This window comes from Scyliorhinus torazame, chromosome 14 (assembly GCF_047496885.1).
Source record: "Scyliorhinus torazame isolate Kashiwa2021f chromosome 14, sScyTor2.1, whole genome shotgun sequence".
In the NCBI taxonomy this organism is placed as follows: domain Eukaryota; kingdom Metazoa; phylum Chordata; class Chondrichthyes; order Carcharhiniformes; family Scyliorhinidae; genus Scyliorhinus; species Scyliorhinus torazame.
In genome coordinates this window covers 183,830,335-183,855,971 of record NC_092720.1, presented here as the reverse complement: position 1 = coordinate 183,855,971, position 25,637 = coordinate 183,830,335, and the positions used below count along the sequence as shown (strand labels likewise).

Genomic DNA, 25,637 nt, shown 5'->3' with positions numbered 1-25,637 from the left:
ACCTGAAGGTGGCAGACCAGGTAAGATTGAGGAAAGGGTTGGTAGGTCAGGTGTTTCACTCGGGGCTGGATGCCAAAAATCGAGGGGTGACGATCTTGGTGGGTAAGAAGGTGTCATTCGAGGCGTCGAGCATTGTGGTAGATAATGGTGGTAGGTACGTAATGGCAAGTGGTAAGTTGCAGGGAGAGAGGGTGGTACTGGTCAATGTGTATACCCCGAATTGGGACGATGCGGGTTTTATGCGGCGTATGTTGGGTCGGATCCCAGACTTGGAAGTGGGGGGCCTGATAATGGGGGGAGACTTTAACACGGTGTTGGATCCTGCACCGGATTGCTCCAGGTCTAGGACGGGTAGGAAGCCGGCGGCGGCTAGAGTGTTGAGGGGATTTATGGACCAGATGGTAGGGGTGGACCCTTGGAGATTTGCAAGGCCGGGGGCTAGGAAATTTTCATTCTTCTCACATGTCCATAAGGCTTATTCCCGAATCGACTTTTTCATTTTGAGTAGGGCACTGATAGCGAGAGTAGAGGATACTGAGTATTCGGCAATAGCCATTTCGGACCACGCCCCGCATTGGGTGGACTTGGAGATGGGGGAGGAGAGGGACCAGCACCCGCTGTGGCGCTTGGAGGTGAGGGTGTTGGCGGGCGAGGAGGTGAGTGAGCGGGTCCGAGGAAGCAAAGAGAGATACCTGGAGGCCAACGATAACGGGGAGGTCCGAGTGGGGATGGTATGGGAGGCGCTGAAGGCGGTGGTGAGGGGAGAGCTGATCTCCATTAGGGCCCAGAAGGAGAGGAGGGAGCGGGGGGAGAGGGAGAGGCTGGTGGGGGAGATGGTGAGGGTAGACAGGAGGTATGCGGAGGTGCCCGAGGAAGGATTGTTGAGGAAGAGGTGCAGCCTCCAGGCCGAATTCGACCTGGTGACCACCAGGAAGGCGGAGGTGCAGTGGAGGAAGGCCAAGGGGGCGATTTACGAGTATGGGGAAAAGGCTGGCGCATCAGCTTCGGAAGCGGGATGCAGTAGGGAGATCGGGGGAGTTAAGGACAGGGGAGGGAGTGTGGTGCAGAGTGCGGTTGGCATCAATGGGGTCTTCAGGGACTTTTACGAGGAATTGTACCGACTCGAGCCCCCATGGGAGGAGAGAGGGATGGGCCGCTTCCTGGACCAATTGAGGTTTCCAAAGGTGGAAGAGGGACTGGTGGCGGGATTAGGGGCCCCGATTGGGCTGGAGGAGCTGACCAAAGGGATAGGAAGCATGCAGGTGGGGAAGGCATCGGGGCCGGACGGTTCCCCAGTCGAATTTTATAAAAACTATATGGACCTGTTGGGCCCGATGCTAGTCAGGACCTTCAATGAGGCAAGGGAGGGGGGGGCTTAGCCCCCGACGATGTCCCGGGCACTGATCTTGATCCTGAAACGGGACAAGGATCCCCTACAGTGTGGGTCTTACAGACCGATTTCCTTGCTAAATGTAGATGCCAAGGTGCTGGTGAAGGTCTTAGCCACGAGGATTGAGGATTGTGTGCCGCAGATCACCCATGAAGACCAAACCGGGTTTGTGAAGGGGAGGCAATTGAACGCGAATATGCGGAGGCTTTTGAACGTTATAATGATGCCGGCGAGGCAGGGGGAGGCGGATAGTGGTGGCGATGGACGCTGAGAAAGCCTTCGATAGGGTAGAGTGGGGGTACCTGTGGGAGGTGCTGAAGAGGTTTGGGTTTGGGGAGGGGTTTGTCAGGTGGGTTAGGCTGTTGTATGAGGTCCCGATGGCGAGTGTGGCCACAAACAGGAGGAGGTCCGAGTACTTTCGGTTGCACCGAGGGACGAGGCAGGGGTGTCCCTGTCTCCCCTGCTCTTCTCACTGGCGATTGAACCCCTGGCTATGGCACTGAGGGAGTCAAGGAACTGGAGGGGGTTGCTGCGGGGTGGGGAGGAGCATAGGGTTTCGCTCAATGCGGACAACCTGCTGCTATATGTGGCGGACCCGGTGGGGGGAATGCCAGAGGTAATGAGGATTCTGAGGGAATTCAGGGACTTTTCGGGGTGCAAGCTCAACATGGGGAAGAGCGAGCTGTTCGTGGTTCACCCAGGGGACCAGGAGAGGGGGATTGGCGAGCTCCCACTAAAAAGGGCGGAGAGGAGCTTCAGGTATTTGGGGGTCCAGGTGGCCAGGAGCTGGGGGGCCCTGCATAAGCTTAATTTTACAAGGCTGGTGGAGCAAATGGAGGAGGAGTTCAAGAGGTGGGATGTGTTGCCGCTGTCCTTGGCGGGTAGGGTGCAGTCAATCAAAATGACGGTGCTGCCAAGGTTTTTGTTCCTGTTCCAGTGCCTCCCCGTGTTTATCCCAAAGGCTTTTTTTAGGCGGGTTAACAGGAGTATAATGGGGTTTGTGTGGGCGCGAGGGACTCCGAGGGTGAGAAGGGTGTTCCTGGAGCGGAGTAGAGATAAGGGGGGACTGGCGCTGCCCAACCTCTGTGGGTACTACTGGGCCGCCAATGCGATGATGGTGCGCAAGTGGGTGATGGAGGGGGCTGCATGGAAGAGGCTGGAGATGGCGTCTTGTGTGGGTATGAGTCTGGGGGCGCTGGCAACGGCGCCGCTGCCACTCCCTCCAAGGAGGTATACCACGAACCCGGTGGTGGCGGCTGCCCTCAAAATCTGGGGGCAGTGGAGGCGGCATAGGGGGGAAGTTGGGGCCTGGGTGTGGACCCCAATATGGGGGAACCTCCGGTTCGCCCCAGGGAGAACAGGTGGAGGGTTCTCGGGGTGGCACAGGGCAGGGATACGAAAGTTTGTGAGCCTGGGTGAGCTGAAGGAGAAGTACGGAACACCTTTATGTACTTACAGGTAAGGGTGTTTGCCAGACGGTGGTGGAATTCCCACGGCTACTGCCACACACAGTACAAGACAGGGTGCTCTCGGGGGGGTGGGTGGGAGTTGGGAATATCTCGGAAACTTACCAGGTGATGCAGGAGGAGGAGGAGGCCTCGGTGGTGGAGTTGAAAGGTAAGTGGGAGGAGGAGTTGGGAGAGGCGATTGAGGAAGGGACGTGGGCAGATGCCCTCGGGATGGTGAACTCTTCCTCATCGTGCAGCCTCATACAGTTTAAGGTGCTGCACAGGACACACATGACCGGGACAAGGATGAGCCGGTTTTTTTGGGGTGAGGACAGGTGTGTTAGGTGCTCAGGGAGCCCAGCAAATCACACCCGTATGTTCTGGGCATGCCCAGCGCTGGACGGGTTTTGGAAGGGCGTAGCGAGGACGGTGTCGAGGGTGGGAGGATCCAGGGTCGAACCGGGCTGGGGGCTCGCAATATTTCGGGTGGCAGGGGAGCCGGGAGTGCAGGAGACAAAAGAGGCCGGTGTTCTGACCTTTGCGTCCCTGGTAGCCCGGCGAAGGATTCTTCTTCAGTGGAAGGATGCGAGGCCCCCAAGCGTGGAATCCTGGATCAACGATATGGCGGGGTTTATTAAATTGGAGAGGGTGAAATTCGCCTTAGGGGGATCGGTACAAGGGTTCTTCAGGTGGTGGCAACCGTTCTTAGACTTCCTGGCAGAACGATAGACATTGGTCAATGGCAGCAGCAACTCGGGGGGGGGGGTTTAATTTTTTTCTGTTTCTGTTATTTACACTGGAGGGTCCAGGGGGGTGTATATACCAGTTGTGTTAAGTCGGGGTGTTAATGTTAATTTATTATTTTTGTACAGTGGGTAGGGGGGTAGGGAGGGTTGCTTTTCTAGACCGTGTTTTGTACTTAACCCTGTTGGGTTCCTGTTTCATTTTGTTATTGATATTTTATGAAAACCTTAATAAACTTTATTTAAAAAACAAAAACAAAATGCTGATTCACTCGAGGTAGGTCCATCAATTTTCAGTATCACTCCGTGGTACCGTGATGTTTTAGGCAGGTTGGTTCGGTGTGGACTGCACTTGATGCAGCGATGCGAGTAACAGACCTCTAACACTGTAGAAGATCCAACACGGTTTTATTGAACGATAAAACTAACATACATATTTAACTGTGGGTCGACACTATACCGAACTGACTGGAGACCTTGTACTAGCCTGACCAGACTTACTAGCTACCGCATGGTGTTTGCACTGTGCTAGCTCGTGGACTGTGACTGTCTCAGTGGCTGGGTCCCGAGAGAGCGGGAAACCTAGTGCCCTCTGACTTTATAGTGGTGGTGTCCTGTCTGGTGATTGGCTGCACCGTGCTGTGTGCTTACTGGTCATCCTGTGTGTCAATCACTACCTGTCTGCACTTCATTATATACATGCGTGGATATTATGACAGTGTTAACTGTATAATCTGGTGGGTGGAATGTGATCTCCGTGTCTGTCTCTCCGTGTATGATGTGGAGATGCCGGCGTTGGACTGGGGTGAGCACAGTAAGAAGTCTTACAACACCAGGTTAAAGTCCAACAAGTTTGTTTCAAACACTAGCTTTCGGAGCGCTGCTCCTTCCTCAGGTAATATAGTCACGAAAGAGAAACTATTTCTCTGTGTATAGTCACTAAAGACAAACCCATCCAATTCAGCACTGAGCTTTGTGACTGGTCTTCTGGAAATGGTTGGTCCTCTACGGTCTGAGGATGGAGATATTGTGGGTATTGAGACATCCAGAAACATCTCACCCTGGACAGCCTCCGCTAAGCTGCTGAATTTTCTTAAATAAGTCAGAATTTCCAGAGTTTTCCCGAAAGTTGGTTGCTAGCGTGTGTCACCCCAGGATTTAGCATTTGTCATAGGTCTCGGGCGGTATTCTCCTGCCCCCCCGGCCGGGTGGGAGAATCGCTGGGGCGCCCCGCGAATCGCGCCACGCCACCCCGACCCCGCTCTCGATTCTCCCACCCCCCCCCGAAACCAGCGACGCGCAAATCGCGCCGGGTCGCTCGGAGAATCGCCGCAAACGGCGAGCGGCGATTCTCCGGCCCGGATGGGCCGAGCGGCCGCACGTAAACGGCCTAGTCCCGCCGTGTTTGCTGGTGTTTGGGGGTCTGATGGGTTTTGCTGGTGTTTGGGGGTCTGATGGGTTTTGCTGGTGTTTGGGGGTCTGATGGGTTTTGCTGGTGTTTGGGGGTCTGATGGGTTTTGCTGGTGTTTGGGGGTCTGATGGGTTTTGCTGGTGTTTGGTGGTCTGATGGGTTTTGCTGGTGTTTGGGGGTCTGATGGGTTTTGCTGGTGTTTGGTGGTCTGATGGGTTTTGCTGGTGTTTGGGGGTCTGATGGGTTTTGCTGGTGTTTGGGGGTCTGATGGGTTTTGCTGGTGTTTGGGGGTCTGATGGGTTTTGCTGGTGTTTGGGGGTCTGATGGGTTTTGCTGGTGTTTGGAAGTCTGAAGGGTTTTGCTGGTGTTTGGTCTGATGGATTTTGCTAGTGTATGGGGGACTGGTGGGTTTTATGATTTTTGGTGTGGGGCCACTCAACCCATCGTGTTCCTGCCAGTTAATGAAGATCTTCCTAGCCCAATCTCACCCTTGTGTAATTGATCTTCAGCTGTGCAGGTCACAGCTCTTCAAGCCGACAATTAAATGTGGCGAGGTTCTGCCTCTATCGTTTCAAACAGGGAGTTCCTGGTCCCTATCACCCCCTGGGTAAAAATCTGTGTTGTTCATTTCCACTCTGATGTTTCTACCAATTACTTTAATTCTGTGCTCCTTGTTTATGTCCTCTCTGCTATGGGAAATAGGTCATTCTTATTTACCATGGCTCCTCGTAATTATGTGCATCTTAATTAAAACTCTCTTCTTGCCTCTCCTATTCTAAAGAATCCTATTCCAGCCTCTCCGGTCTTTCCTCCCAGTGAACATTCTCCAGTCCTGTCCACATTAAACAATCTCCTCCCCATTCTCTCCAGTACAATCACATCTTCTCTGTAATGTGCTGACCAGACTGTTTGCAGTGCTTCACCTTCACAGTTCCAGCAAAACCACTGCTCTAATCCTCAGATAATAATGGAAAACATGTTTTCACCACCTTAACCACATTATCGACCTGTCCTCGCACTTTTCCAAATCTGTGAACATACACGCCGAGGTCCCTCCATTCCTGCACATTATAGAACATAGAACATAAAGTGCAGAAGGAGGACATTCGGCCCATCGAGTCTGCACCGACCCGTTTAAGCCCTCACTTCCACCCTATCCCCGTAACCGAATAACCCCTCCTAACCATTTTGGGCACTAAGGGCAATTTATCATGGCCAATCCACCTAACCTGCACATTTTTGGACTGTGGGAGGAAACTGGGGCACCCGGAGGAAACCCACGCAGACACTGGGAGAACGTGCAGACTCCGCACCGACAGTGACCCAGCGGGGAATCGAACCTGGGACCCTGATGCTGTGAAGCCACAGTGCTATCCACTTGTGCTACCGTGCTGCCCACTGCTACCCTACTGCCCACACTCAGTATCCCCCCATTTATTGGGGATTCCCTTTGCTTTGCTGTACCTTCTGAAATCCATGACCTCGCGCTTCTCCAGATTTAATTTGGTTTTCCACTTTTCTCCCCAACTGACCAGACCATCTCTATCTTCCTGCAGCCTGAAGCTTCAGTGTCAACCACATGGACAGTGTTTGTACATCGCATAGCTAGAGAGATCCACAGCACAGAAAATCTAATTTCATTTAACACCAACCAGTCCATCTGGCCAGTCTGTCTATATCCTGTGATTGAAGACTACCCTCCTCACTATCAACCACTCCACCAATTTTCGTGTCATCCAGGATCTTCCTGATTAACCCTCCTACGTTCAAGTCCACTTAATTTATATAAACCACAAACAGCAAGAGTCCCAACATTGATCCCTTCCCAACCCTACAGGACACAGGCTTCCAGTCTGCACGAGCAAAGCTCCCTGCATGCACTCTGGTCTCATTTTGTTTAATGTGCAACCCAACCGCTTTGCCCAGGTCCCACCATCCCCCAAAATGATCCCAATTTCCCAGAAATTGCACTGTCTCTCCAGCCACGCATTCATCTGGAATAACTTCCTATTTCTATCCTCACTAGCACATGGCCCCAGAAGGTATCCAGGCATTTCATAGAATTTACAGTGCAGAAGGAGGCCATTCGGCCCATCGAGTCTGCACCGGCTCTTGGAAAGAGCATCCTACACAAGCCCACACCACCCTATCCCTATAACCCAGTAACCCACTCAACCAACACTAAGGGCAATTTTGGACACTAAGGGCAATTTAGCATGGCCAATCCACCTAACCTGCACATCTTTGGACTGTGGGAGGAAACCGGAGCACCCGGAGGAAACCCACGCAGACACGGGGAGGACGTGCAGACTCCGCACAGACAGTGACCCAGCCGGGAATCAAACCTGGGACCCTGGAGCTGTGAAGCAATTGCGCTAACCACTATGCTACCATGCTGCCCACATGCTACCATGCTGCCCACATACTACCGTGCTGCCCACATGCTACCATGCTGCCCACATGCTACCATGCTACCACCTCTGAGTCTAATCTACTTCCTAGCTCCCTAAATTCTGCTTGCATGAACCTCCTCCCTTTTTCTGCCTGTATCGTTGGTCCTAATATGTACCACAATATCTGTCTGTTTTCCCTCCCCCTTCAGAATGCCCTGCAGCAATTCAGTGATATCCTTGATCCTGGCAGCACAGAGGCAACATACCATCCTGGAGTCTCTTTTTAGCCACAGAAGATGTCTGTTCCCCTTACAATTAAATCCCATACCACTGCAGCCCCTCCGTGCTTCCTCCTCCCCGCTTGTGCAGCAGGCCTACCCATCATGCTGTGAAGTTGGCTGCCACTGCTTTCCTCTGCAGTCACCTCCCCCAACCATATCCACACAGGTATACCTGTTGATAAGGTTCCACGTGGGAAACTGATAGTTAAGGTAAGAGCCCATGGGATCCAAGCACATTTGGCAAATTGGATCCAACATTGGCTGTGTGGCAGGAAGCAGAGGGTGATGGTTGAGCGGTGTTTTTCTGACCGGACGTCTGTGTCCAGTGGGGTCCCGCAGGGATCAGAGTTGGGATTCTTGCTGTTGTGGTTTATATAAATGATTTTGATATGAATGTGGAAGGGTCGATCAGTAAGTTTGCAGATGATACAAAAATTGGTGGGATGGTAAATAATGAGGAGGATAGCCTTCGATCACAGAAGGATATACAGAGGCTGGTCAGATGGGCGGATTAATGGCAAATAGAATTTGAACCGGATAAGTGTGAGGTGATGCACTCGGGCAGGACAAACAAGGCAAAGGAACACGTGATAAACGGCAGGACCCTGGGAAACACCGAGGGTCAGAGGGACCTTGGTGTGCATGTACACGGGTTCTTTAATCTAGCAGAGCAGGTGGATACAGGGGTTAAGGAGTCATGGTATACATGCCTTTATTAGTCAAGGTATAGTTTAAAAGCAGGGAGGTTATGCTGGAACTGTATAAAATGTTGGTCGGACACAGCTCGAACATTGTGGGCAGTTCTGGAATCCACGTTATAGGAGGGATGTGGTAGCACTTGTAAGAGTGCAGAGGATGTTGCCTGGGCTGGAGAGTTTTCATTATGAAGAGAGATTGGATAGACTGGAGGCGCGGATCTCTGGAAAGTGTGGTAGTGAGTGGGAACTGCCGCGAGCTTCCCGGCGCTCGACCCAGTGAGGCCGGCAGCGCAATTCAACGTTAATTGGTCCCCATAACCAGACCTCTCACCGCAAATGAAGGCTCATCAGCCGATTCGCTAGTACCATGCTCACCAGCCCCCCGCTAACAAGGTTGAGCGGCAGTTTTAAAAAAATAAATAATTTTTATTCAAATTTTCACAAAATATCAACAACAAAATATATAAAGAAAAGAACAACCCCCCCCCCCCCCCCCATATACATAAATAATAAATTAACAGCCTTCATCAATACAGAGGCAAATATACACGCCCACTCAAGAAAAAGTTGAGCAGCACTTAAACAGCACTTGCACAGCCCACCCCAGCCAGCTCACAACAATGGCATCGAGGAGACCAGCCCAAGATTTGGGCATGCAGATCTGGCAAGGCCCCAAGATACAGTGGAGACCAGAAGGGATGTCCTGTTCCCCAGAGGGATGTCCTGTTCCCCTGAGGATCCCACAGGGTCTTCATAGGGCAGCGAGTGCTGCCTGGGATGAGGTGGCAGAGGCTGTGGTTGCCTGAGTGTGACCAGCAGGACTGACCTCCAGTGCCAGAATAAAGTCAACAATATACATCGGGCAGCACGAGTGAGTGGACACCCACGCCCACCCCTGAGACCTTTCCGCCCCCACATGAGCATCGACCCTCCAACTCTCCATGCGGCCCCCAACCCCATGCACCCCCTCCCTTCAACCCCCCCAACCCGTCTTTCACCCCCCGCCCCTCCCACCACTGTGAACCATGCATGTGGCTAATGAAGCCCTCTCTGTGTCCCCCAGGAAAGCTCTCCCACAATCACCGGGAGAGGGCCCAGAGTGGTGGTCGTATGCCGGACATAGAAATCCTCACGACCTTCGAGTAGCGGGCACTGGAGGAGACTGGAGTGGCCGAGGACAGAGCGGCCACCAACGAGGAGTCTAGCAGGCGCGGCAGAGATGAGGAATCACCAGGCCCCAGCCAAAGGACCATCAAACATGAGTTATTCTGGCGATACTGCCTGAATCATCCCTCCCACTGACCACATGGCCATTCTCCTGCAGGTCCTCCAGCCATCGGCACCAGCCCATTCCGGTGGCCCCCTCTACAGCCTCACAGCTGTCATCCACACCCTCCACCTGCACAGATACACGCTCCTAGGTGGGAAATGTTAGAGGTCAGACTTCTGGGGCACAATCTGGGTGAGCACCACACGGCTGCTCGCATCCATCAGGTAGAGGCAGGAACGCCCAGGCAAGACAGCAGTTGGAGGGCTGCTGGATCCCAAGACCCAGCTGGGTCCCAGCCTGATGTTGAGCCTCTGGAACAGGGTTACCCAGAGCTGATGGGGACGATCGGGTGTGGCCGGGCCATTCAGAGGGAGATATCAGCGACACTCCAGCAGGTCCATAACTGATTGGAGGAGTCCCAGGGGCTACGGGCACTGGAGATGTCGCCGGCAATGCGTGGCACCGAGGCCAACACTGCTAGGGTCACAACCGCAGTGGAGAGCCTGGTGAACGACATCGGCACCATTAGTGGAGGTGTCCAAGGTTTTGTGCAGTCGGTGACGGCCATGGCTGAGGGTCTCGGCAGAATGTCCGACTCGCTGGGGGTTGTCACCCAGTACCAGGCAGACTTGATGAGGTTCTGCGGGACATGCCCCGCTCTCAGATGGGAATGGCCAAGGCGCTGTGTAGCTTGTGCCAGTCGTAGGTAGGCATGGCTGAGGCACTGCAGAGCATGTCCCAGTCACCGAGGAGCATCGCCGAGGACGTCGACACGATGGTGTAGACCATGGGGAATTGACAAGGCTCACAGAGCCAGATTATGCAGGGGTAGCCGGAGCTCGAACCAGCTGCCCCTTCATCCCTAGGGCACCTGCCGGGAGAAGGGAGTGCTGGGTGACAACCTGTCCCATGGAATGGCGATGGTGGCCTCCAGCTCCCCTGAGTTCCACCCCTCGGATGAGGCCGCCTCTCACAGTTAGGACCCGGAACAGAGCGGAACAGCTGTGCCTGTGTCACTGACAAGAGAGCCGGGGCCCCCCAGACGTAGTGGTAGAGCAAGGAAAGCAAAGCACATAGAGGATCACTGAGGGCACCAGGGGAGAGGGAATGGGGTGGGGTGAGTAGGTTATGGGGGGGAGGGGGCGGCACCATTGGGAGAGTGGGAATTGTTACACACAATAAGCACCCTTGTGCACAACCAAAATAGTGCCTTGGTCACTTTCTCCCGACCTTTGAACCCTTGGCCCACCTCTCCAGGCATCCCCCCACCCCATGGCTCTCACCCACCTCCGGCCATGGATATGTCCCCGCAGCTGTGTCCCATTCCCTGGGTATTCGGATGTTGGCTGCTGCGTGTGTGGTGTTTCCTCCCACAGTGTTTAGACGCAGTGTGCATGAATCACGGTGTGATTGGGATGCTAGGCAATGACTCCCACATGCTGCATGGCCCACCCACCGTCGGGGATCCACTTGGGTTGTGTGAAGTGCTCACTTAACCACGATTGCTAATTCGTTATTAGCAATAGCCTTCAACCGCATGGCCGTAGGCCTCGGCAGTCGGCAGGGGTTATCAGTGGGCGGTGGGGTAGACGGGCAGGGGTAAGGGTTGCCCCTGGTACGGGGTACACATGATCCAGGGGTTGGCATGGTGTTATAGCGAGTAGTTGCCCGCTCAATGCTTCCCCCCCCACCCCCCCCCCACCTATGGTGGCCCACCGCTACAGAGGATCCCCCACCCCCAGCCGAGTGTCTCCCCCACCTCCCCCGCTGAGCACTGGGATGGCAAGCCCAGCACCCCTAGGCTCTTTGCCTTTGAGCAAAGATGGCTACTCACCTCCTCGGCTCCCCTTCAGACGTCTTTCCGGCACGTTTACATTTTTCGAAAGGAGTGCCAGCGTGAACACTTGTTGAGGAGGCCGCTGAATGACGGGAGGCCGTTGGATATGGGGTGGCTCTCGTTAATTGTACGGAAATAGGGCCTAAGTGGTGATATTGGTTTCTCGTCAAGCTACGGCGCAATCCCGATTTTGCCTACGAGAGTGGGTCGGTTGCATCGCAAACTGTTAGGCGCCTGTCGCGTTCTTGTTTTCGGCCTCTCCCACTATTCACCTGCCTCATTTCACTCGAGCGAGAGCGCAACGAGGCCAGAGAATCGCACCCTTGGATTATTTTCCTTGGAGCAGAGGAGACTGAGGGGGGACATTATTGAGATGTATAAAAATATAATGGTCATAGCTAGAGTAGACAGGAACAAACTTTTCCCCTTGGTGGAGGGATCAATGACCAGGCGGCATGGATTTAAGGGCCAGGAGGTTTAGAGGGGATGTGAGGGAAAACTTTTTTCACCCAGATGGTTGTGGGAGTCTGGAACTCACTGCCTGGAAGGGTGGTGGAGGCAGAGACCCTGATAACATTGAAGAAGAATTTAGATGTGCATTTGCGACCCCAGAGCATACAAGGCTTGTGACCAAGTGCTGGGAAATGGGATTAGAATAGTTAGGTGGTTGCTTTTGTTTTTGACGAAGACTGGATGGGCCAAGGGGCCTTTTTTGTGCTGTCTGACTCTAAAGGGAGATGGCTACAGGGGATTCCTGCACTACCTGTCTTCCTCTCCACTGATTGATGATCATCCATGTCCTCTGTCTATTTAATCTTCACGTGTGGTGTGACCTCCTTACTGAACGTGCTATCCATGACTTGCTCACAGTGTAAGCTCCACAGTTAATCAGCCCTCGGCTCCAGCTCGAAAATGCGGTTAGCCAGTAGCTGCAGTTGGACACATGTCCTGCACACGTGGTCACCAGGGGCAATGAGCCTTCCATGATTTGGCGGATGGCACAGGAGGAGCATACCATGGGTGAATCAGCAAATGTCTTTAGCATTCCCCCTACATTTCATTCTAAATAATTTAAATGAACTACAAAGAACAATAGAGTGAGTTCTGAGCCCTGCGAACATTTCACTTGTGACAGCCTTGCAGTCACAAAAACCCTATTGAAGCTTTGCATCCTGCCAGGAGCCAATTTGGGATCCAATTTGTCACTGTCCCTTGGATTACAGGGGTTTTTACATTTCTGACCATCGTGCCATGTGGGACCTTGACTACAGTGACCTTATCTCAGGTGCTGTTAAAATCTATCATGACCACACAGCCCTCATCAACCCTCCTCCTCACCTCTTCAAAAAAAATCTTTAGCATGAGATGAACGACCCTTAAAATCCATGTTAACTTTCGTTGATTAATCTGTGTCTTTCTAAATGAAGGTTCGTACAGTTCCTCAAATTTGAATCGAATAATTTTTCCACCACCAAAGTTAAACGACCTGGTGTGTAATTACTCAGATAATCCCTTCTTCCCCTTTCAATCCACGGTTTAGCATTGACATTCCTCTAATTCTTTTGCACTGAGTGCTGAATTTGGTGCTTTTTGAGTGCGATAGTGAGAGTTTGGTGACCGACGGAGTTAGGTGAGGAGGGAGTAAGGTGCTCCTTTCATTTTGTTTCCGACATTTCCGCAAAGAGTGCGAAGAGAGCCAGGAGTTTACAGGAAGTGTAGCTGACTGGGAGCAGAGTCGGAGGGCGGAGATCTAGTTAGTCCACACAGCAGCTATATTCTGTAAGGTAAGAGGGGATGGAGGCTAGGCCAGTTACATGCTCCTCCTGTAGGATGTGGGTGGTGAGGGATACCACCGGTGTCCCCACTGACTATACCTGCGGGAAGTGCACCCAACTTCAGCTCCTCAAAGACCGTGTTAGGGAACTGGAGCTGAAGCTGGATGAACTTCGGATCATCCGGGAGGCAGAGGGGGTGATTGAGAAGAGTTCCAGGGAGGTAACCACACCCAAGGTACAGGACAAGAATAGCTGGGTTACAGTCAGGGGGAAAAAAACAAACAGGCAGTAAGTGCAGGGATCCCTCGTGGCCGTTCCCCTTCAAAAAAAGTATACCGTTTTGGATGCTGTTCGGGGGGATGACCTACCGGGGGAAGGCCCTAGCGGTCAGGTCTCTGGCACGGAGTCTGGCTCTGGGGCTCAGAAGGGAAGTGGGGAGAATAGAAAAGCAATAGTTGTAGGAGATTCAATGGTTAGGGGAATAGATAGGAGATTCTGTGGTCGCGAGCGAGACTCCCGGAAGGTATGTTGCCTCCCGGGTGCCAGGGCCAGGGATGTCTCGGATCGTGTCTTCAGGATCCTTAAGGGGGAGGGTGAGCAGCCAGAAGTCGTGGTGCACATTGGTACCAATGACATAGGTAGGAAAAGGGGTGTGGAGGTAATAAACAAGTTTAGGGAGTTAGGCTGGAAGTTGAAAGCCAGGACAGACAGAGTTGTCATCTCTGGTTTGTTGCCGGTGCCACGTGATAGCGAGGCTAGGAATAGGGAGAGAGTGCAGTTGAACATGTGGCTGCAGGAATGGTGTAGGAGGGAGGGCTTCAGGTATTTGGATAATTGGAGCGCATTCTGGGGAAGGTGGGACCTTACAAGCAGGACGGGTTGCGTCTGAACCAGAGGGGCACCAATATCCTGGGTGGGAGGTTTGCTAGTACTCTTCGGGAGGGTTTAAACTAATTTGGCAGGGGAATGGGAACCGGATTTGTAGTCCAGCAACTAAGGTAGCCGATATTCAGGACGCCAAAGCATGTAATGAGGCAGTGGGGAAGGGAACACTGACAAAGGAGAGTATTTGCAGGCACGGAGATGGGTTGAAGTGTGTATACTTCAACGCAAGAAGCATCAGGAATAAGGTGGGTGAACTTAAGGCATGGATCGGTACTTGGGACTACGATGTGGTGGCCATCACGGAAACTTGGATAGAAGAGGGGCAGAAATGGTTGTTGGAGGTCCCTGGTTATAGATGTTTCAATAAGATTAGGGAGGGTGGTAAAAGAGGTGGGGGGGTGGCATTATTAATTAGAGATAGTATAACAGCTGCAGAAAGGCAGTTCGAGGAGTATCACCCTATTGAGGTAGTATGGGTTGAAGTCAGAAATAAGAAAGGAGCAGTCACCTTGTTAGGAGTTTTCTATAGGCCCCCCAATAGTAACAGAGATGTGGAGGAACAGATTGGGAAACAGATTTTGGAAAGGTGCAGAAGTCATAGGGTAGTAGTCATGGGCGACTTTAACTTCCCAAATATTGAGTGGAAACTCTTTAGATCAAATAGTTTGGATGGGGTGGTGTTTGTGCAGTGTGTCCAGGAAGCTTTTCTAACACAGTATGTAGATTGTCCGACCAGAGGAGGGGCAATATTGGATTTAGTACTGGGTAATGAACCAGGGCAAGTAATAGATTTGTTAGTGGGGGAGCATTTTGGAGATAGTGACCACAATTCTGTGACTTTCCCTTTAGTAATGGAGAGGGATAGGTACGTGCAACAGGGCAAGGTTTACAATTGGGGGAAGGGTGAATACGATGTTGTCAGACAAGAATTGAAGTGCATAAGTTGGGAACATAGGCTGGCAGGGAAGGACACAAGTGAAATGTGGAACTTGTTCAAGGAACAGGTGCTACGTGTCCTTGATATGTATGTCCCTGTCAGGCAGGGAAGAGATGGTCGAGTGAGGGAACCATGGTTGACAAGAGAGGTTGAATGTCTTGTTAAGAGGAAAAAGGTGACTTATGTAAGGCTGAGGAAACAAGGTTCAGACAGGGCATTGGAGGGATACAAGATAGCCAGGAGGGAACTGAAGAAAGGGATTAGGAGAGCTAAGAGAGGGCATGAACAATCTTTGGCGGGTAGGATCAAGGAATGACGAATGTGATATAAAATAGTTACTTTAGAGTTACTAGTTAATGTATGTAGAAATAAGCCACTTTGATTCTGGCAGTTAGGGACAAAGGGGTTTGAGACCGCATGGAAAAAGCAGGAAGAGGTGTGTCTATGAGAGTGATGCTGCATTGATAGGGGCCAGAGAAAGGGATTGGAAGTGAGCCAATCAGAATAGATCGAACAGGTCAGGAGGGACATAGGCTGACCTATGTCCGTCGAGTATGTGAAACTTGATACCATTTGAATTGATTTTGCAGAGATCCCTTTGTCTTTTAGTTCAGTCGTTTTCTGGGGTGTAAGAGGCTGGATGTCTCTTACGTTTCTGTAAGATGATTCAAGCTTGCAAGCTAAATAAATAACTTCTTTTTACGTGCGAATCCATCTCAACTTTTATTGAGGCCAGACTGACAGAGAAAGAAATTTGGGGATCAACAGGAAAACCCCAAGGCCTTTTACACATATGTGAGAAATATGAGAATGACGAGAGCGAGGGTAGGTCCAATCAAGGACAGTAGCGGGAGATTGTGTATTGAGTCTGAAGAGATAGGAGAGGTCTTGAATGAGTACTTTTCTTCTGTATTTACAAATGAGAGGGGCGATATTGTTGGAGAGGACAGTGTGAAACAGATTGGTAAGCTCGAGGAAATACTTGTTAGGAAGGAAGATGTGTTGGGCATTTTGAAAAACTTGAGGATAGACAAGTCCCCCGGGCCTGACGGGATATATCCAAGGATTCTATGGGAAGCAAGAGATGAAATTGCAGAGCCGTTGGCAATTATCTTTTCATCCTCACTGTCAACAGGGGTGTTACCAGGGGATTGGAGAGTGGCGAATGTCGTGCCCCTGTTCAAAAAAGGAACTAGGGATAACCCTGGGAATTACAGGCCAGTTAGTCTTACTTCGGTGGTAGGCAAAGTAATGGAAAGGGTATGAAGAATAGGATTTCTGAGCATCTGGAAAGACACTGCTTGATTAGGGTTAGTCAGCACGGATTTGTGAGGGGTAGGTCTTGCCTAACAAATCTTATTGAATTCTTTGAGGAGGTGACCAAGCATGTGGATGAAGGTAAAGCAGTGGATGTAGTGTACATGGATTTTAGTAAGGCATTTGATAAAGTTCCCCATGGTAGGCTTATGCAGAAAGTAAGGAGGCATGGGATAGTGGGAAATTTGGCCAGTTGGATAACAAACTGGCTAACCGATAGAAGTCACAGAGTGGTGCTGGATGGCAAATATTCAGCCTGGATCCCAGTTACCAGTGGCGTTCCGCAGGGATTAGTTCTGGGTCCTCTGTTGTTTGTGATTTTCATTAATGACTTGGATGAGGGAGTTGAAGGGTGGGTCAGTAAATTTGCAGACGATGCGAACATTAGTGGAGTTGTGGTTAGTGAGGAGGGCTGTTGTCGGCTGCAAAGAGACATAGATAGGATGCAGAGCTGGGCTGAGAAGTGGCAGATGGAGTTTAACCCGGAAAAGTGTGAGGTTGTCCATTTTGGAAGAACAAATGTGAATGCGGAATACAGGGTTAACGGTAGAGTTCTTGGCAATGTGGAGGAGCAGAGAGATCTTGGGGTCTATGTTCATACATCTTTGAAAGTTGCCACTCAAGTGGATAGAGCTGTGAAGAAGGCCTATGCTGTGCTAGCGTTCATTAACAGAGGGATTGAATTTAAGAGCCGTGAGGTGACGATGCAGCTGTACCAAACTTTGGTAAGGCCACATTTGGAGTACTGTGTACAGTTCTGGTCCCCTCATTTTAGGAAGGATGTGGAAGCTTTGGAAAAGGTGCAAAGGAGATTTACCAGGATGTTGCCTGGAATGGAGAGTAGGTCTTACGAGGAAAGGTTGAGGGTGCTAGGCCTTTTCTCATTGGAGCGGAGAAGGATGAGGGGCGACTTGATAGAGGTTTATAAGATGATCAGGGGAATAGATAGAGTCGACAGTCAGAGACTTTTTCCCCGGGTGGAACACACCATTACAAGGGGACATAAATTTAAGGTGAAAGGTGGAAGATATAGGAGGGATATCAGAGGTAGGTTCTTTACCCAGAGAGTAGTGGGGGCATGGAATGCACTGCCTGTGGAAGTAGTTGAGTCGGAAACATTAGGGACCTTCAAGCAGCTATTGGATAGGTACATGGATTACGGTAAAATGATATAGTGTAGATTTATTTGTTCTTAAGGGCAGCACGGTAGCATTGTGGATAGCACAATTGCTTCACAGCTCCAGGGTCCCAGGTTCGATTCCGGCTTGGGTCACTGTCTGTGCGGAGTCTGCACGTCCTCCCCGTGTCTGCGTGGGTTTCCTCCGGGTGCTCCGGTTTCCTCCCACAGTCCTAATGTGCGGGTTAGGTGAATTGGCCAATGATAAATTGCCCTTAATGTCCAAACTGCCCTTGGTGTTGGGTGGAGGTGTTGAGTTTGGGTAGGGTGCTCTTTCCAAGAGCCGGTGCAGACTCAAAGGGCCGAATGGCCTCCTTCTGCACTGTAGATTCAATGATAATCTATGATTAATCTAGGACAAAGGTTCGGCACAACATCGTGGGCCGAAGGGCCTGTTCTGTGCTGTATTTTCTATGTTCTATGTTCTATGTAATCCTCTTCTACTACTCCTGTAGCCTGGGTGGAATGATTCTGATGGTCAAAGCCTCTGCAATTTCCTCCCTTCTTTTAATTTGGCGATTTATCTACTTTGAAAGTTGTCAATTAAGTTAATCTATTACAATGTTTATCTAATCCAATCTTTCACATTCTTCTTCCGAAACCGTTCTGTTATCATTGCTCCATGTTTTCCAAAGTCAGTTACAATGGGCGCGATTCTCCACTCCCACGCCGGTTGGGAGAATCGCCTGGGCCGCCAAAATTTCCGGTGACGCCGGTCCGACGCCCTCCCGCGATTCTCCCAAGCGGGGGGAACGGCCCGGTCGAGTTTCGCGGGCCGCAGGCCGGAGAACCGCCGGAGACACCGAAAATGGCGATTCTCCGGCACCCCCGCTATTCTGAGGCCCGGATGGGCCGAGAGGCCAGGCCAAAACGGCGGGTTCCCCCCGGCGCCGTCCACACCTGCTCGCTGCAGTCGTGGGCGGTGCGTGAACGCTGGGGGGGCGGCCTGCGGGGGGGCGAGGGGGGACACTGCACCGGGCTTTACCTGGAATGTGGGGCACCGATCGTCGGGCCGTCCTCTCTGAAGGAGGACCTCCTTCCTACTGCGGCCCCGCAAGATCCGTCCCCCACCTTCTTGCGGGACGGACTTAGAGAAGACGGCAACCACGCATGCGCGGGTTGGCACCGGCCAACCTGCGCATGCGCGGATGACTCCCGTTATGGGTTCTTTTTCGGAATGGCAACCGGTGACGAGTGGTGTCCCGCAGGGTTCAGTGTTGGGACCACAGCTGTTCTCTTTATATATGAATGATCTAGATAACGGGACTGAGGACCGATGATACGAAGATAGGTGGAGGGGCAGGTAGTATGGAGGAGGTGGGGAGGCTGCAGAAAGATTTTGACAGTTTAGGAGAGTGGTCCAAGAAATGGCTGATGAAATTCAACGTGGGCAAGTGCGAGGTCTTGCACTTTGGAAAAAAGAATAGAGACGTGGACTATTTTCTAAACGGTGACAAAATTCATAATGCTGAAGTGCAAAGGGACTTGGGAGTCCTAGTCCAGGATTCTCTAAAGGTAAACTTGCAGGTTGAGTCCGTAATTAAGAAAGCAAATGCAATGTTGTCATTCATCTCAGGAGGCTTGGAATATAAAAGCAGGGATGTACTTCTGAAGCTTTATAAAGCATTAGTTAGGCCCCATTTAGAATACTGTGAGCAATTTTGGGCCCCACACCCCAGGAAGGACATACTGGCACTGGAGCAGGTCCAGCGGAGATTCACACGGATGATCCCAGGAATGGTAGGCCTAACATACGATGAACGTCTGAGGATCCTGGGATTATATTCATTGGAGTTTAGGAGGTTGAGGGGAGATCTAATAGAAACTTACAAGATAATGAATGGCTTAGATAGGGTGGATGTAGGGAAGTTGTTTCCATTAGCAGGGGAGACTAGGACCCGGGGGCACAGCCTTAGAATAAAAGGGAGTCACTTTAGAACCGAGATGAGGAGAAATTTCTTCAGCCAGAGAGTGGTGGGTATGTGGAATTCATTGCCACAGAGGGCGGTGGAGGTCGGGACGTTCAGTGTCTTTAAGACAGAAGTTGATAAATTCTTGATTTCTCGAGGAATTAAGGGCTATGGAGAGAGAGCGGGTAAATGGAGTTGAAATCAGCCATGATTGAATGGTGGAGTGGACTCGATGGGCCGAATGGCCTTACTTCCACTCGTATGTCCTATGGTCTTATGGTCTTATGCGGTGCCAGTCGTGTCATCTATGCGGCGCCGCTTTTACGCGGGCGACAAGGCCTGGCGCGGGTAGATGACGCGGCCCCGATCCTGGCCCATTGTCAGGGCCTGAATTGGTCGGGACCGGGGCCGTTCTGCGCCGTCGTGGACCTCGACGGCGTTCACGACGGCACGGCCACTTCGGCGTGGGCGTGGATAATCCCGCCCCATGTATTTATTAACAACCTAACCACATTCTCCACCCTCCCACACAGACTATCTTATTGGTCTCCAATAGGCCCTACTCCTTCCTTCCTTATCATTTTTTCTTTATTTACTTATACAACATCCCTGGAGGCTCCTTGATTTTACTTGCTCGCATTTTGTTCATTCCCTCTCTTTACTTTCCTACTTTCCCTTTTAATCTCACCCCCACATACTCTGTACTCTTCCAGGTTTCTGCATTATGAGGTATCTGGGGCGAAATTCTCCCCCAACGGCGCGATGTCCGCCAACTGGCGCCAAAGACGGCGCCAATCAGACGGGCATCGCGCCTGCCCAAAGGTGCGGAATGCTCCGCATCTTTGGCGGCCGAGCCCCAACATTGAGGGGCTAGGCTGACGCCGGAGGGATTTCCGCCCCACCAGCTGGCGGAAATGGCGTTTGTTTCCCCGCCAGCTGGCGCGGAAATGCGGCGCATGCGCGGGAGCGTCAGCGGCCGCTGACAGTTTCCCGGCGCATGCGCGGGAGCGTCAGCGTCCGCTGAAAGTTTCCCGTGCATGCACAGTGGGGAGAGTCACTTCCGCCTCCGCCATGATGGAGGCCGTGGTGGAGGCGGAAGGGAAAGAGTGCCCCCACGGCACAGGCCCGCCCGCGGATCGGTGGGCCCCGATCGCGGGCCAGGCCACCGTGGGGGCACCCCCCGGGGTCAGATCGCCCCGCGCCCCCCCCCCCAGGACCCCGGAGCCCGCCCACGCCGCCTGGTCCCGCCGATAAATACCAGGTTTGATTTACGCCAGCGGGACAGGCAATTTCTGGGCGGGACTTCGGCCCATCCGGGCCGGAGAATTGAACGGGGGGTCCCGCCAACCGGCGCGGCCCGATTCCCGCCCCCGCCCAATCTCCGGTACCGGAGACTTCGGCGGGGGCGGGATTCACGGCGGCAAACGGCCATTCTCCCACCCGGCGGGGGGTCGGAGAATGATGCCCATGGTGTCTGATGTATTTTGCTGCTGGTATTTGTGGGGTATCAGGTGGATCTGATTTTGTTGGGGGTGTTCCAGGTATGCTAGGTTTGCCTCACTTTATAGCGATGTATTTCTTTCTCTTCCCCAGTGGCCTCCAGTGCCTCGGTTGGTAATCCAGGGACACCAGCCATCGAGATCAGCGGTAGGAGAGGTTGCGAGAATCTGGGAAGATGTAATTTCATCGCGAAGACAGCGATCGACTGATTCAAGCTCTACATATGAAACGCTTTGCAAATGGAACTGTGCTGATGGCTTGTCATGGATTTCTCTATTGGGAGCTTCATTTTATAATCTGTTCTGATCTGTCCTGTAGGAGCGTTTTCAGAGACTGAGTATTGAGCTGGCTTTTCCATGGGGAATTTTCCCACCTATTTGCAGTTTAGCTAACACACAGACTCGCAGAGACAACAACTCTGGTTAAGTTGGCTTTATTTTCCAAGCTTGGTTCAACGTACAAGGGAGAGTGATTTGGATAAACGCCAAAACCACTCTGATTTACATTGTTTCAGCTTCAACGGTTATACAATTTCCAAAAATCTGTAACCCACCCCAGTTGGACTCAAAGCAATCCTTGTAGCTGATTTTACCTTGATTAATGGATTTTACTTTAGGAAGCATGGTGATGTTGTGATCAGCTTGTGATTTAGCCCATTATGTTCTCTGGCCACCTGTTGTTTTTCAAGACCCTCGCATCCGCTGTCTCTTGCTCTCCCCTACTCCCATTTCTCTTATCTTCGTGTGGTCCTTGCTCCTACCATTGTCAGTCAGAGCGCAGGATGCTGGAGCTGCTGATAAGAACTGCTTATAGAGCTGGCTGTGTTATTGCTGACCACATTATGGCTGACTGAATCTGTCTGTCTTAGGAATGTGGTCAAGTTAGCTAGCTTAAATCCCAACATACGTTGCGAACACTACTATGAGAAAGAGTTCAAATGCCTGTTGCTGCTATGTTCTAAGAATACATTGTAAATAATCATGAGTATATACTTTCTATAATTAAATTCAATCCTCAATAAACCATCTTATATGGAGCTATCCTAGTGTTATCCTTGCTCTCCAGTTTTAAGGTGTCTCATCTCAGGCCCCCTTCAGTCCCCCCTTTTGGCCCTTGGCTAGCCCAAGAATAGGCCACTAAATAGACATACTGAAATTGTTGGATTCAGGCTTATGAGTGGAATGGTCAATAAGTAAGAGCCGTAGCAGCTCTTCTTTATCTAGGGGGCGCCAGTCTTTCCGCCATTTTCTAATTTGTTGTCTGAGGCAGCAGTGTAATATAAAAGATGAGCAATATCAACAGCTGCAGAATTACAACAATGTGCAATATAATACGTATCCATGGAGGGATATTGATATTCAGTCCCCAATTCCATGTTTTAGACAACAAGTTTTGTGATTTCAACAGTTCCTCAGCCTTTTCGGCATGAGTCTTAATCAGCTCCCGCTCTTTGTTCCAGAGGTGGTCAATCTGTTTAGCTTCCTTCTTAAGTCCTTCCCAGTCTGTCCGACGTGGGATTCCCTTATGGATGTATCGGTGAATCTGTTGGTCATCATCAGTGTCGAGGTCATATGCTTCCACAATGGACACATCCCTGTATGGAGTCAGTTCATGATGGCCAATTGTAATTGACTCAGATAAATTGGTTGGAACAACATTATGCCCAGGCAATTCACACACAATGTCTCGCTTGGTATAATTGCCATGCAACATCACAATGTAGTAATTGGTCAAGTATTGAGCAGTATTAAACACAGTCTGGTTGTTTACTTTGACCGCTAACGTGCAGTTCCCATATGTAGTGTACCCACTGTAATCTTCTCTACTAATGTCTTACTCTGGGCACAACCAGTTATTTCCCCCTCCTTTGCATACCCGGAAGTCAATGGAGTATATTCTTTATTTATTTTGGATTGCACTTTCAGAGGCATCCTTTAGTTTAACTGAGACCCCTTTCCCATAGTGTCCCAAATTGGTCACCTGGAGAAGTTTGTGAGTCCTGTTCTTCCCTGCCCGGGGAACATGCAACATCATTCCCACTAGGAGGGTGTGGTTATCATTGGCAAAGGGAATGCGACTGGCCAATGTCAAATCCCTTAGGCGTTCAGGAGCTTGGTGAGTCGTTTTTATCCAAGCCTTCAATTGATCATTGCTCACCCAATGGGGTACTCGGTATGCATCCAGCTGGAGTAGGGTTGACCTGGACACGTTGCGACAAGTGTGTAGCATACATATTACATGCCTGCACCCCGTGCACTTTCTATGAGATAATAATAACAATCTTTGGCTTACATTAACACTGCAATGAAGTTACTGTGAAAAGCCCCTAGCCGCCACATTCCGGTGCCTGCTCGGGTACACAGAGGGAGAATTCAGAATGTCCAAATTACCTAACAGCACGGCTTTCGAGACTTGTGGGAGGAAACCGGAGCACCCGGAGGAAACCCACACAGACACAGGGAGAATGTGCAGACTCCGCACAGACAGTGACCCAAGCCGGGAATCGAACCTGGGACCCTAGCGCTGTGAAGCAACAGTGCTACCCACTGTGCTACCATACCACCTGTCGTGTTGGGTGTTCCGATATACAAATGAACCAACACGGTTGTAGATGGTACAACTGTTTTATTATTCTGTATAACAACAAGTGTTAACTTCTGGCTGTGGTTTGTACTTCAACAGTTAACCTGTGGACCAAGCCCTAGCACTATCTTAGAGAGGCACTCAGCACATGGTGTATGTCTGAGTGGCACGCTGTGAGCTCTGTGCTCTGAGCTATCTCCTGGTGGAATGTGCGGGAACTGTGGTGTTCCCTGTTTTATAGTGCGTGTGCTCTCACTGGTGATTGTCTGTGATGTTGCGTGTGTGTTGATTGGTCCGTCGACCTGTCCATCAGTGTGTGTGTATGATTGCACCATAATATGTTAATATGGATATCATGACATCCCCCCTTTTCACAAGAATATATGCCGACATAGTAATAAATATTGGTGTGTACTGAGTGCGGCTGAGTATGTCTGTGCAATATTTACAACATGTACATGAGGCTAAACTGTATACATAGGAAGGTGTCAGGTGCAACATAGCAACAAGGTTGTACCACAAACAAAACAAGTGCAATCTTCAAATATCGAAAGAGAACTCCTGGAACGACAAAAAGAGAAACACGTTAACATTGTTGCACAACAATTCAGTGAGTCCAATGTGCAAACAGGCTCATAAGTCCAGCCTAGTAGGTGGGCAACGAATTCGGGTTGACCGCCTCAAGGGTGGGTCAGGATCCACCGGCTGAGGAATGTTCCTGACCACGGGCGATAGAGAAATAGGCAGAGTGGCAGGAAGCTCCACGAAGTCGACATCAGGGACAACAGGAGGGCGTGGCACCGGAGCATGATCATGTAGCGAGCGCGGAAGCAGCCGAAGGGCCCGCCGATTACGCCGGCGAATGGAGCCATCAGGCATGCGAACCAGGAACGAGCGGGGAGCCACGCGGCGGAGAACCTTGGCGGTTGCCGACCAGCCACCCTCTGATAGGTGTATGCGGACGTTGTCTCCAAGTGCCAGGGCAGGAAGATCAGTTGCCCGAGTGTCATGTGCCACCTTCTGCTGAGCACGCTGCTGTCGCATCCTTTGTAGTACTGGAGCATGGTCGGGTTCAGGAACATGAATGGACGGCACAGTGGTCCTGAGGGTGCAACTCATCAACAGCTGGGCTGGCGAGAGGCCTGTGGACAGTGGGGCCGAGCGATATGCCAGCAGGGCTAAACAGAAGTCAGATCCGGCATCAGCAGCCTTGCAGAGGAGCCGCTTCACAATATGGACGCCCTTTTCCGCCTTGCCATTCGACTGGGGATGCAGAGGGCTGGACGTCATGTGTGTGAAGCCGTATGAAAGGGCAAAAGAAGAGCATTCTTGGCTCGCAAAATAGGGCCTATTGTCCGACATGACGGTAAGCGGAATGCCATGGCGAGCGAAGGTTTCTTTACATGCTCTGATTACAGCTGATGATGTCAAGTCGTGCAGGCGTATGACCTCCGGATAATTGGAAAAATAGTCAATTATGATGACCTAGTCCCTGCCGAGCGCATGAAAAGGGTCCACACCCACCTTTGCCCAGGAGCACATTACCAACTCATGGGGCTGAAGCATCTCAGGGCGTTGTGCCGGCTGAAACCGTTGGCAGGTGGGGCAGTTGAGCACCATGTTGGCGATGTTGTCGCTGATGCCCGGCCAGTACACAGCCTCTCGGGCCCTCCGCCTGCACTTTTCAACCCCGAGGTGGCCTTTGTGCAATTGTTCGAGGACAAGCCAGTGCATGCTGTGTGGGATCACAATCCGGTCCAACTTTAGGAGGACACCATCAATGACGGCCAAGTCGTCCCGGACATTGTAGAATTGTGGGCACTGTCCCTTGTGCCACCCTTCCGTCATGTAGTGCATCACACATTGTAGAAGGGGGTCAGCCGCAGTCTCATGGCGAATGTGGGCCAGACTTGCATCAGTAGCCGGCAGATTGGCCGATGTGAAGGCTACATGTGCGTCGACCTGACAGTCGAACCCCCCCCCCATTCGGGCGGTGTGCTCACTGCTCTGGACAGGGCATCCGCGATGATGAGGTCCTTTCCCGGGGTGTAGACCAGTTGGAAGTCGTACCTCTGGAGCTTG

At 51.5% G+C, this 25,637-nt stretch overlaps 1 protein-coding gene across 3 annotated transcripts in view; it reads left to right on the top strand.

The window, feature by feature from the left end:
* Window positions 1-22,002, top strand: part of LOC140390261 (major histocompatibility complex class I-related gene protein-like) — a 76,397-nt gene extending 54,395 nt beyond the window's left edge. For all 3 annotated transcript variants that reach the window (XR_011934602.1, XM_072475271.1, XM_072475270.1), the window contains one exon: window positions 21,066-22,002. Coding sequence is in view for 1 of the 3 variants with exons in the window: in XM_072475271.1 (XP_072331372.1) it covers window positions 21,066-21,181 (116 nt within the window). In the remaining 2 variants the exon portion in view is untranslated. The remainder of the gene's footprint in view (window positions 1-21,065) is intronic.
* The last annotated feature ends 3,635 nt before the right edge of the window (window positions 22,003-25,637 follow it).